We start from the raw sequence: 15,351 nt of genomic DNA on the forward strand, positions 1-15,351 counted from the left end.
CAGATTTGCAAATTTATATATCAAGTCAGATAAGATCATATCCAAACCTAAAAATCGTAGATATCTGACTCAACCTGATATTTTAGTGCAGATCAAATAAAAAATTTGTTTATACAAGCTTACACTCTTGGTTTATCCCTAAAATATAAATAAATAAAGAAAAAGTCTACGGGTTAGCAATTTTATTAAAATTTGATCAGCATTTAACTAACACAAAAAATGAACAATCCTAGATCATTAGATATAATATCACATTATTTAACTAGCATTTTGCTGTTACTTTGGCGCCAAAAGCAAGTTTGAACATACAGAAGCCTCGTCCTCATCGTTTCTGAGCTTGAACCGGGACGAGAATGTACGATTCGCAGGAAGTGGATTTGGATTTCGAAGAAGAAGCTGACACTGTCTTCGTCAACGACACCTCATGCTCCCAGGGCCACCGTTCCTCCTTAAATCTCCGGACTCAGCTCGGCGGCTCCATCTGCCTCCTCTGCTTCTCCAACCTCGTCTCAAACCCTCTCTCCCCAACCGTCCACGTGTCCTATGCTCTCTTCCAGATCGAACGGTCCCTCTCTCACCCTCCCTTCCTCCGATCGGTCCTCGCATTTCACCCTCACTTCCTCCTCTCCCCTCTCGTCGCTGCCCTCTCCTCCTTCGACGATGAGCCCATTGCTGCGCAGATTATCCGCCTCATTGTCAATCTCTGCGCATCCAATGATCCCTCCGTTCGACAAGAGTTCGTCAGTCGGGTTTCCGATAGGATTGCCTCCGGTACTCTGGCCTGGAGCTCCCGTCAGTTGCACATGGTAATTTTGATTTCTTTCCGATCATATATGTTTTGGATTCTTGGTTTCATCTGATAGTTTATTTGTTTAAATACCTTACATGAAATCGAATGTAATGCGGTGATATGTTTTTTTGCATGTAACGAATTATTTATCTAGTGATGCTTTTAAATTGTGATTGTTGTTATGTTGCATTTACTGAATTGGGGAAATTGGACTAAAATTGAAGTTGTTATGAATTTATATGCATTTCCAAGGCTTCCAAAACTATGAGATTTTGCTCTGACTGGAATTTCTGTAGCCACAATCACTGTAATTTCTGTGATTGTGGTTGCAGTCATGGTTGTTGTTTTGGTGGCGGACCACAAATTTAAACTTCACATATGACTCTATGCAGTCTTGGAGTACAATTAACAGTCTATATGACCTCCAGGTCATGAGTTCAAGCCGTGGAAACAGCCACTGATATAATTATCAGGTTAGGCTGCATATATTACACCCTTTGGTGCGGCTCTTCCCGGACCCTGCCTTAACGCAAGATGCTTATGCGCCGGGTTGTCCTCTTTTTTTTACTCTATTGGAACACTGTATAAGAGTTTTTATTTCCATTATTCTTGACAAAATGAAGGGTAAAATTTATTGACTGTTGTTTTTTTTTTCTTTTTTTGTGGTTTGAGTGTACAGATACACTGCCTTGGGGTTCTTCTGAATTGTGAAAATGATGATCTAATAGCACATATCAGAGATGTATACAGCCTCATTACCATTCTTGTTACCGGTCTTCAATTGCCAAGGTAAACAAATGTATTGGTTCTGATATGCATAATAGTCTTTCCAAATTTGATTTGGATGTTGTAATCCCTCTACTTCCTCAGTGCAGTGACGAGATCCGTGGCGAGATCCTTTTTGTCCTTTACAAACTGTATGCTCTTAAGAATACATCTGCTGAGGGAGATGACACTGATATCTTAGTTTCCTTTTGTCCAAAGCTCCTGTACCTGTTGGGAGATGTTCTCATGAAGTCTCAAAATGATGATGTTCGCTTGAATTGTATTGGTCTGTTATCAATCTCATAATCTTTTTGTTTGTTGCTGAAGTTTCAATTTTCAGTATTTCTGTTTTGTTTGTGACGAGGACAGTTTTGGACATTTAGTAAGATTTGACATCAAGAATTTCTATGATAGTTGTTATTGGCAGTTACACTGGTTCAGCATGCAGTTAGTTAGGTCGGTCTTGGTGTGTGTAGTTAGTTAGAAATTCATTCTCATTTCATTTAGAGATTACTAACATGTCTTTTGTCTTACGTAGCTTGTCATGTATATTTTCTCATTCACAATTCCAAGCTCTCTCTTTTCTCTCTGTTACTTGGTCCTCATGCTTTCATCTTAAGGAGCTGATACCATTGGCATTCTCCAAAACATGTTTTTACTCTTTTCTTGCATTGAAACTCATTACAAACAAGATGATACAATCTAATAGATGTTTGCAATTAGGAGGCCCGGCCCCTGGTGCTGTTACACGCTGACGATATAAAGACACAAAAAGGTTGCCATAGTATGCAGAACTTCATATATGATCATCTGTATATCATGATATCAATAAGATTGGTTTTCTGCTTGTATCTCTCTAAGATTATGCACACATAAGCTACAGAGTATATATGCTAAGCAGACATTGCTGGATTAATGAATTGAGTCATTAATGTTAGTCATCCAAACGGCTTTAGCAACAGTAAAGACTCACTCTGTAGTATGACATAACTTTCAGTATTGTTTTACTTTGACTAACAGTTCTCCTTCATTATTGATTAGCACTTTTGACTATGTTGGCTCAAGGACATTTGCTCAGGGAAGAAGGTGCATTTGATACTTGTTACCTTTCTTACTCTGATGGAGCTGACTCTGAAGAAAACATTGAGGGAGCCAAGGAGTTGTCTCTGGTTAATCTGCTTGCAGAAGCCATCAAAGGTCCACTGCTTTCATCGAACAGTCAAGTCCAAATCAGCACTCTGGATTTACTATTTCATTATCTGTCTTCCATCGGAACTTTAGACAATCAGATTCATGTCATGGTAGAAGAAAACATTGCAGATTATGTATTTGAAGTATTAAGATTATCAGGTAAGTACACACCTAAAAATTGCTAACTAGTATGTCCATGTGTTAGTGATAGGTTCAGGGAGTAGCAGAAACAGTAGGCTTTATTGATGAATAGGGATTGCAAATCACAATTCCCTTATTGGAATACACGGTTGAAACTACCAACTGTGGAGAGAGTTCTTCCTTTCTAGTTCTAACAGTTTTAACAGAAATTCACAAAACTAAAATTAACTAATCAACTAGTATTTATAGGCAGCAGCTAGGACTAAGAACTATTGCCCTTATGCCTGCTAGTGAAGCACAAAGGAAACAACCAGATAGCTAATTCACAGCAATTAGGAACTAAAACAACTAAAAACCAGCAAGTAGAATACTTGCCTTTCCTCTTGTAAACTAAACCAAACCGGTTTCTATCAGTTACAGTTTGGATTCATTGCTGATTGAATGAAATGTATAGTCAGTTACCTAGATGAGTTTGATTGGTCTAGTTTAGCTTAGCTCATCTTTTTCCTTTTAGAGTTTGTAAATGCGATTCTTACTTTGGATCTTCATGTTACAAATAAGTGAATTATGTTGTTCCATTTTTATGAACAGATTGTAAGGATCCTGTAGTTAGGATGTGCCTTCAGGTACTTGATTTTTTATCAACTGCTAAGGAAGCTTTCAAACTAAGGCTTGTTATTGGGTTTCACACTCTGATTCCAGTATTACATTATGTGGCTAAAGTTCCATTTCACCCAGCTCAATTCCAGACTGTGAAGCTCATTTATGAATGCATTTCTGAGTGCCCTGGAGCTGTATCATCTTCTCAAATGGAGGAGTTGGTTCTTGTTTTGATAAAAATGCTTAAAAAGGATTCTAATGGAGAGATGGGTATGACTCCTGATACTTTTATAATGGCTTGCTCAGTCTTTGTGGTCCTTATCAGATCTCCATCTTGTAATGGAGATTTAGATCTGCCAAAATCTGTTGAGGATGCAGTAAAACATGCCGCATTATCTTGTATCTGCATCTCTGAAAGGGACATTAACCAAATCTTGCAATGTCTGTACCTACTTAAAGAGGCATATGCATACAGTCACGATGGGAACACCATCAACTCTAGTAAGCTGACACTTAGAAGCTGCATTCTAGATATATGTAGAACACATTTGCTTCCTTGGCTCATATCTGGCATCCATGAAATGGAAGAGGAAATTGTCCTGGCTGTGCTTGAAACTTTTCATTTGATACTTTTGCATTCTAGTAATGATGCCATGGAATTTGCCGAGTCCCTGATTTCATCCAGTTGGTTCAGTTTTTCATTTGGATGTTTGGGTTTGTTTACTGGAGATAGGATAAAATATAGAGTATATTTGTTACTCAGCTCACTCATAGATTCTCTCCTGGGAAATGATTCTGGACAACCAATTAGAGATGCTGCATTGGACCTACCATCCGATCCTGTTGACTTAGTCTTTCTACTTGGGCAGAGGAGAAGTAACAATTTAAACTTGCCCTCTTGCCAAACTGCTATTTTGCTGATTATGTATACTAGTACACTATATGATGAAAGGTTGTGCCTATTTCATTTTATTCGTATTTCTGTATTTGACAATTCATCAACATCTATGTTTCCCTAACAACTGTATTTGACTTTCATTTACCAGAATTGCTGATGAGAAGTTGGTTTTAGCTTCCCTTGAACAATATATTCTTCTTAATCGAAGTGATTTTCATGATCCAACCAATGATAACTTTATAGTGACACAACTGGTAAATCTGTACGGATTGTTAAGGGGTCTTGGCAAGATGAACCACGAAATTCATTACAGTCAAGAAGCTGAAGAGATTCTGTTTCGGCTCATAAAGAATGATGAATGGGATTTACTTTCTGCAAGGATTCACAAAGTATCATTGAGGTGGTTGTTTCAACAAGAGAATATAGTCGAATCTTTGGATCATCAAATTTTAGCATTCTGCAGAAACTACAACTTAGAAGGAGGTGACATAATTATTGGGAACATTTATCAAACTATAGATGTACAGACGCTTGCAGAGTTAGTATCTGAAAAAGATAATTATGGAGCTAGACTTTTCGTATGCTTATTGGCACAGCTCTTTGAGGAAGGTCAAGAACATGATGTGATTTCTGTTCTGAATCTTATGGCAACCTTAATTCACATCTGTCCAGCTGCTTCTGACCAGCTATCTTTGCATGGAATAGGGTCAACAATGAGTACTTGGTGCTATTCGAGCAATACCTTCTCAGAAACAACTTTCATGTCCATCTTGCTTTTAGTTTTTAAAATTTTGAGTTCAGTGCATCCTGAAGCACTTTCAGCTGATCAGAGTTGGATTGCAGTAACCATGAAGGTATATAATTAGGCACATTGCTTCCTATTGTTAGAAAGCTTGTTTAGAGTATTAAAGTTGTTTAGAGATTATATAAACTAGAGTGAGACCCGCGCAATGCGCGAAAAGATAGATTATTTATATTATATAGTATATTTTAATAAATGTTGTATTAAAAATATTTTAGAGAACATATTATAAATAGATTTTGAATTTATTTATTTTTAAAAAAGACATAAGTTATTTATATTAGAGTTATACAAAATTGCATTTTTATTTTTTTTCATTTTTTGATTTGCATTAATGGCTACACTTTGTCTTTTCTTGCGGTTTTTTTGTTTGTAAATAATTAAAAAAATAAATGAATGAGAATGAAAAATATATAAAAATGTTATATTAAATTTAAGAAATTTTTGACAAAATTTTTGACAATTAGTATGAGAGATTAAGAAATGAAGAGTAATAAAAATCTTAATATGTATAAGTTGTAGAATTTGAATATTTGTAATTAAAATTTTTTATAATTATTATTATTATGACACTTTTAATGTATGTTTATTGCATTTAATTAGTACTTGATGTTTCAATTGAATAATAATAGATAAGAGTTTTTTGTTTTAATTTTTTTAGACCATTTTACTAAATAGTGATTGGTTGATTTTCATCTTTTGCCAAGTCATTAGAATTGCTGATGTGGCATCATTAGCAAAGAAAAAATGGTTTAAACTCATTGTGAAGAAAGTGGTATCAGCTTTTATATATTATAAATCGATAAATAGATAAATAGATTAATCATGACCATGTTTAGATATTCTAGTTTTGGTTTGGTTAATTTATCATTTTAGTCCTTGCAATTTACGCTAGCTTTGGATTTGGATTTTGGAACCTGGACTTTCTAGTTCCGCCTCCTAGTCCTAGCTATTTATCAGACTTAGTATAGTCAGTGATCCTCCATGTGTAGTCTCTATCAAATGATGCAATATTATCGAGTTCTGATCATATGGGTGTCATTTTGCCAAACTTCTACATTTAAAATCCTGAAGGAAGCTAGCTAGTATCCAGACTGCAAAGCATAACTCTTGTGAATTGCCATGCTCATGTTTGAATTTGGAAAAGTATAATAATATGAATAGGTAACAGGCCAAAAACAACAATCTGGGGAGCAGTTGCAAGAATGATTTTGAAATATTAGAATCGAGAGTCTAAAATGTAGTAACTAAATTGAACTGGAATATATAATAGCAAAACCACAGTCAGAGAAGGGTTGAATGCAAATGTGCATTGATGCTACCATTTTTTTGTAAACAAACTACTTGTAACACTATGATTTGTCCAGTGATTGTTCTAACAGCATGTTACTGATTCTGCAGATGATGGAGTATTTTATTCCACCAGAAAATTCTGATGTTTTAAGTAATGAAAGTCTCTTTGTAATTGGTATTCTTTCCTTGATTTTGCATCTTTCCACCAGTAAAGCACTTGAGGAGGCATCAAAGACTATTCTTTTCAACACTAGCATAATATCTGCAGTCAATACTGCAGTCTGTGCTGCTGCATCAAAGGGACCTGCTTTGGTTGACCATGATGAGGGAACAAGCATTGGAGAAACATTAATCTTTGTTCTTTTGCTTCATTACTTCGCTATTAGAAGGTATAAAAGTTCGTATCAGCATAATGAAATGATAAATTATACATATCCTCTTCGTTCTGATTAATGTCACCATATCGACCGCAATATTATATATTTTTCATCAATTATGTTTTAGATGCTAATTTTTCTGTTCTAGTTTGCATGCCACTGTTCAAGGGGTTGTGGATTGGCAAAACTTCTTTGTTTCAACAAATCCAGCAGAACCGCTACCCTTCATTGGCATCCACTGCCATGATTTGTGCAGAATTTTGCATTTTGGTTCTCCTGTGGTCAAGATTATTGCTTCTTATAGCCTGTTAGAGTTGTTTAACAGAGTATCAAATCAAATAAACAATACACATGAAGAGTTGAAATGCTCCGTTGGGTACTTAATGTCCATAAAGAGTATATTGGAAGGCCTAGTTTTTTATGATGACGCGAGAGTGGCTACAAATTGTGCGGTTTGCCTGTCAATGCTTCTGAGATGGGAAAAGCTGGAAAATCAAACAAAACTACATGGAAAGAGCAACTGGTGCAGAATGATTATGGAAGAGATGACAGTGTCTTTGGTATCTCCTCGTTTAGCATCTCTGTCACTTGCTAAAAGTCAAAGACCTGCCATACATATAGCTACTGCTATGCTGAAACAGAAAGAAATTCCTCGGTGGATGAGAACAGTGTTTAACAATTCATGCATATCTGGCATACTTAATAGCATTGATGCAAGTAGTTTGAGCTTGGAAACTCTAGTTTTACTTCACGAACTACTCAAATCAGACTTCCTAAGTACTGAGCAAACTGCAACTATAAGTCAAATGCTCCAGGTAACTCCCCTTTTTATGTCTATAAGTTTAAACTCCATATGCTCTATATTTCGGGTTAACTTTATTACACTCGCATGAAGTTTAAAATATGTGCATCTTAAACAACTAGATTAGATGTCATAGCTATGCCATTTCTATTGTCTACAGGAATGCAGAAAGCACATTTACACAAACTCCGAGTGTCTCCCGTCTGAACCAATAAAGCAGGTCCTCACCACACCTTATGATCTGGGAGACGTTTACAGCTATCTCATTGATTTAATGTCATCAGAGACATACATAGATATGGATTCATGGGGATTTCATGTGGGTAACAAGAGGCTCTTAGAAGAAATAGAATTGTTTTTGAGGACCCTCACTGTAGATAATACATGCAGATAGTTAGGTTTCAAAATGGTAAGCATGTTGGAATTCCATTACCAAGTATCATAGTGATTCTATATATATGTATTTACCTTACATAGAAGAAATGATAATGGGCAAAGAAAATGCATAAACTACCTGGTATCATATCACCATTTTCTGCCTGTGTAACGTCCCATATTGTTGGAGAGGAAAACATGTCTTGTAAGATTGTAAATACTTTTTTCTTGTTATACATTTTAAATCCGGGAGAATCAACCCGAAAGCGGAAAATATTACAAGCTGCAGAGCTGATTGTAATGTAATGTATGATAAATCTACAATTCCTAAACCGCTAGTTACAAGTGTTTTTTTCAACCTCCTAATCCCAACTGGACAATAACAATAATGTGAGACATTGAAACTTTTGTTATCTGTTTTACATACTCCATCTCTTTTGTTATCTGTTTTGTTTTCATACAATGAATGTTACTTGCCACTATACATTGATACTAAAGTAATAAGGTCATGATATGTCCATGTTTTCCTTTCTCTATACTCTGGGTGAAGGGAAGAGTATATTTCTTCGCAGCTTTTTAGAAAATGGCCTTTACCAAATGCAGTAAGAACCAGAGAATCTGTTTCCATTTCTACAACTCGGTAATGATACCGCATTCTTCTCCATGCTTCTAAACTTCCACTACCATCAAAGCCGATTCTGTTTGCATCGAATACAATTCAAACAGTGACTATATCAGGCTTCACTCGATACATTGGCAATAGCGAGAGCAAAATCCTCAAGCTCTTGAAATCTCTCATCTTCACATAAGCCAGCATGATGATATTGGCAGTGGTAACATTCCAATGAACCTTGGCATCTCGCATTTCTTGAACAATTATATCCATACCTTTTCGACTCAGAAGACATGCATAAGATAGGAGGCAAAGACACCATACAAGGTCAGATTCACTGAATGCTGAACGTAAATCTAATCCAAGGTCCTCTAACCTAGAAAACATGTAGTTCTTGATATAAACCTCAGCCACTTTTCGTATCAAATCGTCAGCTAGACGTGTTTTTGAGTTCAACAATTTTCTATAAAACATTTCCATCTTTTCAACCATACCAAATGTGGTGTAAGCATCGAGCATTGCAATCAATGTTGAAGATTGCAAACGCATTCTTTTCAAAATCATTCTTTGATATAATTTTTCCATCCTTTGGAGTACCCCACCACGTGAATACTCTTGTACAACTATATATTATAAGTGATATGATCAGGAGAACAACCATCCAACTCCATCTTTTTCACCCACTTACCAATCTCATCATACATTTTAAATTTACCATAAGCTCGAATTAATCCGTCACAAATAAGTGTCGGAGGTTCGAATCCCGCCTTGTGCATGCAACAATCCATTGGCCAACAGCAAACCCTTAAATGGAGCTCAGATCCGCGATGGATTAGTCCTTGACCTCAGATTGAGGAATACAGTGGGCAACCAAAAAAAACTAGATTTGGTCTTCAAAAAATTCTATATCAAATATTTTAATCCCAAATAAATTTTTATTCGATTACCAAAAAATAAATTAATTCTTTATAAGTCATCAAAAATTATTCCCATCGAATAAAATTCATCCTTCGTCATTTTGAAAAAAAAAATTATTTTATAGTTATATTTTTATCAAATTATTTTATAATAAAATTTATTAGAAATTTATTTATTTAACAACCATATTAAAAATTTTATTAAAAGTAACAGACATCACAATTTAGATATTTACTCAAATAATTATTAGCATATAAAATAGCAAATCCAAGAAACTACATGCTTGGGGAAGTTCTAGTGACAGTTCCAATAATGCTTCACAACATTGTATCCAATCTAATTCGAATCTGCTGTCCAAGTTATAAAAATTCTATTAAATGTGCAACATTTGACAATTCTTCGTCTTGCGTTTATCTAATTGCAAATATGATTTTATAATGGTGATTTCATCTAAATCCTATAGAATTGTAAGGGTTATTTACTCTTGATTAGATTATAGTCATTGATGAAGTAAAATTTTTAAAAATTCATTAATGAATTCATTAAATATTTTCACACTGCATTGTATTCTATATTATTTGCATTATACCACCGTTAACGTATATGTACTCCAATATAAATTGGTGCATTTTGCAAATAATTAATTTTACAAAATGTTTTAAAATAATAAAAACAGTGGTTAATCCCTCGAAAACCCTAACTTATCCCCTCTCCGGCCAGAATCCAGCGACCCACAGCAAAACCCTCTCGAAATACTCTTGTAAGGCCTACTGCTTCTTCTTCTAGCTCATGCGTTGGTATTCTTCAGTGTCTCACCGGCTGGGATAAATTATTCTGATGAACCATAGATTGTAGTTGAGGCAGCTCAAAGGATTGGACTGCGTTAGACATCATTGGTTGTTCCAGCAAACAACCACAACCTGTGTTGTCAATTTTCCTGTTAGGGCTTCCTTGGATCCATCACTAGTTGTGTATTTTTTCGAATTTTACTTCCAATTTTTCGTTTTTTATTCTGTTACTCACTTTATGTAAACACTGTTCGTGGAAGAAGACTATTTCAATTTCGAATCCAGTAATTGATCATAGTTGTTCATGGTGGTGTTAATTAGATTGATGGCCAGTGATGCATGCTCTTCAAGCACGAGACGAAGCAGAGGTGGAGACGGCAGATGACACGAACTCATAGTTGGATATGCAAACTCATGTTCGTTGCAACATGGGGATGTGAAAGATGGTTTGACCCCAAAATGCTTCTACGAAAAATATGTCATCTTTTACATGTCGAAGACAAACACGAACCCGAATAGGCTATTTTTTGGATGCCCATTATTAAAGGTAAGCTCGCAATTCTTTATGTATGCGTACTAAGTTTATGCTAAAATTGGTTTAAATTGTGATTTATTGGATTTGTGGTCTAAACTCTGGATTTTGTTGAGTTTTTGTTGATGTGCTTTTGAATTGTTGGGAATGGCCTGAGAATTGGATATGAAAATGATCTGATTTCGTAACCTGTTTGATGTTGAATTGGGTTGATTTTATAAATGATTTAATATTGGAGTTGGTTGATTTTGAAAAATGATTGAAATTTAGAAATAAGTTGATTTATTGGAAATAAATCGAATTACAGAAATGCATTGATTTTGAAATGATTTAGCATCGAACCTGGTCTGATATCAAAACTAGTTTAAAAATTAGAAAGGATTTTTGAGATTTTGAGTTTAGGGATTAATTATAGTGATATATGTGGATTAGAATGAATAGGAGTGTTTTCTACCAACACATTTTCATTGTGTTCAAATCGATTTAGATAAAACAAACACATTGCAAATTCTTTGTGTGGGTTGATGAGCACATTGTAAGACTTGGTTGCGTGGCGCCAACAAAGGCATTGGGTGACACTCATCTAAATGATGTTCTAGAACATTTGGGGAAAAAAAGAACTGGAGAACATGATGGCTGATCTAGAGAAAAGAATAGTAAACCTAGAGAACAGAAGAAGGAATAACTGTTGTGAAGATGGCTTAAAGCAATTATCAAATAACGCAACCAATTCGAATGCGTTTTATAATCCTTCTAAAGAAGTAAAGTCTAACATCTTAGGTTTCCTAACTACCAGTAGTGGACTGAAAAAGAGATCCACATCACAATGTAGGGGATTTGCTGTTGGAAGTTGTTTGTTTCAGCAGCCAAATACGAAAAACATGTTTAAAGACAATGTTGCTTGGATGTTAAAACAAGGGAGCCCCGCGAGAAAGAGACATTGTGCTGCTGAAAATGTTGTAACGGGGATATGGGCATTGCGAAGCAAAGCTGTTGATAGTGGTGAAAAAGAGAACGAGACACATGTGAACACCAACATGAAGTTGAACTGGTTTAGTAATGAATACGAAGTAGCAGAAATTAGAAACACTGTTGTGGTGGATGAAGATTACAAAAGCAAGATACCAAATGATTTTGGCAGTGAAGATGTGGTCTCATGTTTTGTGTATGATAAGTTTCAAAAAGAAGTCGTGAATTTGAGGAAGTCTTGTGAAGTTGAAGACAGTAATTTGCAAGCCAAAGATGAAGAAATTAAGGTAATGGTGATAGCCATTAGTTAATGCCTTGTCACATAATCATCCTTCTGAAATTGAACTAAAATTTTAAGATATTTTTTTTCAAATGCTTGCAAAGAAATTTGATGGACTGACAAACGCCATGGAAGTAGAGTTGAAGAAAATGAAGAGAGAAGCAGCTGCAAGAGAGAATGAGGCTTCATCAACAAAGTTGGATGATAAGAAGAAAACCAGAAGCACAAGCACCTCTAAAAGGTTCAGTAAGTTAAAATTAATTTCCATGTTTGGTCTGTTTGTCGAAGACTACACTATGACATTGTTATTAAATTGCTGTAGGGTGACAAAAGATCATTGATGATTCTTTGTTTGGAGATAGTTTGAGGCAAATTATTTATCTATGATAGTCTACGATTTTTCCTTCTATAATGTAAATGCAAAACTGAGAGAAATGAAAAGAAAAAAAAACTAGTGATGTAGTTTCATAAAATAAACTTTCACTTACGAAAGTTTAATATTGAAATTTGATTATGTATATACTGACGTGTTCTTGTTCAATATATAGATCCATGTATATGATATGGTCTGTGATTGTGACTTGTGAGTTAGTTATACTAGTTCGTCTATAAATTAATGTTAGATAAAATTGCTATTTTCTTAGAGTAACTTGTCCAAATACCAGAAATAATAAATTTTTCCCCTGACATGAAAGCTTAACAATGCAATCATCTTATAATTCAATGTTTGGTAAGTCTGTAAGAGTCGCAGGCATAAAATTTGACAAAATTTACAGATTTCCATGTGACTCCCCTGACAGTAATCATCTATCCACCACAATAGATAATTGACACCCAAATAGGGTCTTCATTACTCTAGTTCATCACCAAACTTCACAACCATTATTTTTCATTCCGATCTAGTAGCATTCAATGAATGTGTGGGTTATTGCAGGCATGACTATATAAAGGTTAGGTTGGGTTATCCTCCAACACAGTTGTGGTTCCTATAATGGTTGGCATGAAACCTGTAGCTATCATGTAAGTTCAGTTTTTACTTATTTCAAGTAGTTAGTTAAAAGCTTGTTTATATTTTGTCATTTTTGGTCAAAATTTGTTGCATACTAAGGTAAAGGTCGAATTTTGTTGCATACTAAGCTAATTATTTCGACCGTGTGTATTCATCGTCATCCCCATTGATCTCTTGTTTGGAACAAAGGTGTAGGATAGGAGAGGAATTGGTATTCCCCTAATTTTCCCCCAGTATTAGTTTAATTAAGGAAATAAGGTGTATATGTTGTGCTTGGATTTAGGCTCTGTAAACTAACCCGTAAAAAATATTCATTTTTATAGTGCAAGCATGTGCTATATGATTCTCCTAACCTTTGGATACAATTTCACTTTTGATTTAGGTAATTTTTTATCTGTTTATGGATATGTCTGATAATTGCAGTTCTTTACCCTTTTAAATTTCTGATTGAATAACAGTTTTTAGTAGATTATTTTCGTAAAATGTTTGTGCCAAAGTTGAGTTTGATAACAAATATGACTATGTTAAGTTGATATAAGTTTCGTAATCTTTATAGTAAGGTGGTTAGGATAGCACTATTATAAATCACTTTTAGTTGAAGAACACTACACGGGACATAGAATTAGATAAAAACAATTTGGTGTGTAAGCAAAACTTTTTGTTAAAAAGAGTTTAAACCAATGGAAAACATAAAAAAAGTGACATATTTTAAACTCAATTCAACAAATCGATTTAAAATATTAAAAAAAGAGCTTAATGAATAGCATAAAATATTACAAGAAAAAGTAAAAAGATATCCAAAAAAACAACCATATAGATGTCTAATTAAAAGACTAGTTATAGATGTTCACAGGAAAGTTCTATAATCGGTTAAGTATGAATGATTTAATTGTGTCTAATTTCTACACCGGAAACATCCCTTCAAAATACTTGAGCGTAGACCTAACTGTTATAGGGTGTGGTGTTTCTGGGGTAGGCCATTCTCTCCTCACTAATAGATTCCTAGTGCCGTGTTCAATGTCATATTCTGTCAACACAAGCTCTCTGTACCTGGAATTTAGGAGTAAATCTCTTTCCTTTGAATTGTTAACCAACAGAATTAGATTATGATCCACGAATAGTATTTGATTTTCTTTTATGGTTCGACTTCCAAACCTGTAGTATTGCTCGAATATTTTGTTTCCACGAATGTCCTCATTCAAGTGCCAAATTGATACAACATAACCAAATTCATTTTATGTATGAGCGATGAGTGCAAGTTTGTCCTTGTGGGCCAGTAAACTATGATTGCTATATAATGCTCCTACTGGAATAAAGACATCGCTAAAAGATTCATGTTCGAGACTATAACTTAAAATAGACTTTGGAGTAGCATAACTATCTCCTATACCAGTTATCCAGTATGAATGACCATTTTGAAAAACAGAATTAGGGTCAATTTTTTCAACACCAAGCAGACAATTAACACAGTGAAACCATGAAGATCGCATTGAATAATATCTAGAAAAAAAACGTAAGGATCAAAAATATCTCTTTTGCACATATGTATGATGTTGTAAGCATCTGAATTTGGGACATAACCGAAACCATAAATAGGAAAATATGATCTATCGTACTCCATGTGGGGGTCCGAAATTTCTCTAGAACGTCTTGTTGTTGGATTCCATACTAGAAGTCTTGTGTTGTTTTGGTCCCGAGAGAACTTGACACATATGGTCCCATTTGACATTCCGACGATACGAAACCACCCAAAAGAGCCAACTCCGAAAGGTTGCTGAACATTAATAGGTTCTCTCAAAATCGCATCCACTATGACTAGTGAATCTGAACTCATTAAGAGTATTGAATATCCAACATAAAACAAACATGTTGATCTAACACAACTTGTCTTCGCATGTGCTTTAAGCATGTGTCCAGTTGGCTTAGGCGTTGGAGCCAGAATTTATTCAAGCACATACATCTTCCTACTATTTTGGCACTGCTTCGCAAAAAAATTTCTTGAAGCAGTTCATCCGGAATAACCGATAACAAAAGATAATTTAGTTGGAATTTACTCATTTCTTTTCTAGGCACGGTTGCCAGTGTAGCTTTTTGGTAGGTGAATGTATGATGTAGTTTATTTGCTAGAAGTCTTCGGTTGTTTTATAAGAAATGAAGTTAAATTTGTCTAAGTGATTAATTGTGTGAGACGTTGCATCCAATTAAAAT

At 34.9% G+C, this 15,351-nt stretch overlaps 3 protein-coding genes across 14 annotated transcripts; 2 read left to right on the forward strand and 1 right to left on the reverse strand.

Annotated features, from left to right (window-relative positions):
• The first annotated feature begins 320 nt into the window (after positions 1–320).
• Positions 321–8,053, forward strand: LOC107459514 (protein PUTATIVE RECOMBINATION INITIATION DEFECT 1-like). 7 transcript variants are annotated; one of them, XM_021128201.2, is made up of 10 exons: positions 672–806; positions 1,219–1,339; positions 1,470–1,579; positions 1,666–1,841; positions 2,597–2,905; positions 3,479–4,439; positions 4,534–5,239; positions 6,589–6,869; positions 7,006–7,672; positions 7,820–8,053. In XM_021128201.2, the coding sequence occupies exons 2-10, from the start codon at positions 1,325–1,327 to the stop codon at positions 8,051–8,053; spliced, it is 3,459 nt and encodes a 1,152-aa protein (XP_020983860.1). In that variant the 5' UTR covers positions 672–806; positions 1,219–1,324. The 7 variants fall into 7 exon arrangements, with proteins under 7 accessions (XP_020983858.1, XP_020983860.1, XP_020983861.1 ...); XM_021128202.2 differs by having other exon boundaries at positions 676–806; positions 1,183–1,339; XM_052251826.1 differs by having other exon boundaries at positions 676–806; positions 1,183–1,263; positions 1,661–2,330.
• Positions 8,054–8,503: 450 nt separating this feature from the next.
• LOC110273617 (pentatricopeptide repeat-containing protein At4g14190, chloroplastic-like) lies at positions 8,504–9,435 on the reverse strand. Its single transcript, XM_052251660.1, is given in 2 exon segments — positions 8,504–9,274; positions 9,277–9,435. Coding segments are annotated over 2 exon segments (930 nt in total).
• An 801-nt stretch (positions 9,436–10,236) lies between these two features.
• Positions 10,237–13,807, forward strand: LOC127740629 (microtubule-associated protein 70-5-like). 6 transcript variants are annotated; one of them, XM_052251836.1, is made up of 3 exons: positions 10,237–12,141; positions 12,239–12,375; positions 13,069–13,807. In XM_052251836.1, the coding sequence occupies exons 1-3, from the start codon at positions 11,515–11,517 to the stop codon at positions 13,124–13,126; spliced, it is 822 nt and encodes a 273-aa protein (XP_052107796.1). In that variant the 5' UTR covers positions 10,237–11,514; the 3' UTR covers positions 13,127–13,807. The 6 variants fall into 6 exon arrangements, with proteins under 6 accessions (XP_052107796.1, XP_052107797.1, XP_052107793.1 ...); XM_052251837.1 differs by lacking the exon at positions 13,069–13,807 and adding an exon at positions 12,457–13,060; XM_052251833.1 differs by lacking the exon at positions 13,069–13,807 and having other exon boundaries at positions 10,237–10,900; positions 11,373–12,141; positions 12,239–13,060.
• The last annotated feature ends 1,544 nt before the right edge of the window (positions 13,808–15,351 follow it).

The sequence above is a fragment of the Arachis duranensis genome, chromosome 7 (genome assembly GCF_000817695.3).
Source record: "Arachis duranensis cultivar V14167 chromosome 7, aradu.V14167.gnm2.J7QH, whole genome shotgun sequence".
Lineage (NCBI taxonomy): Eukaryota > Viridiplantae > Streptophyta > Magnoliopsida > Fabales > Fabaceae > Arachis > Arachis duranensis.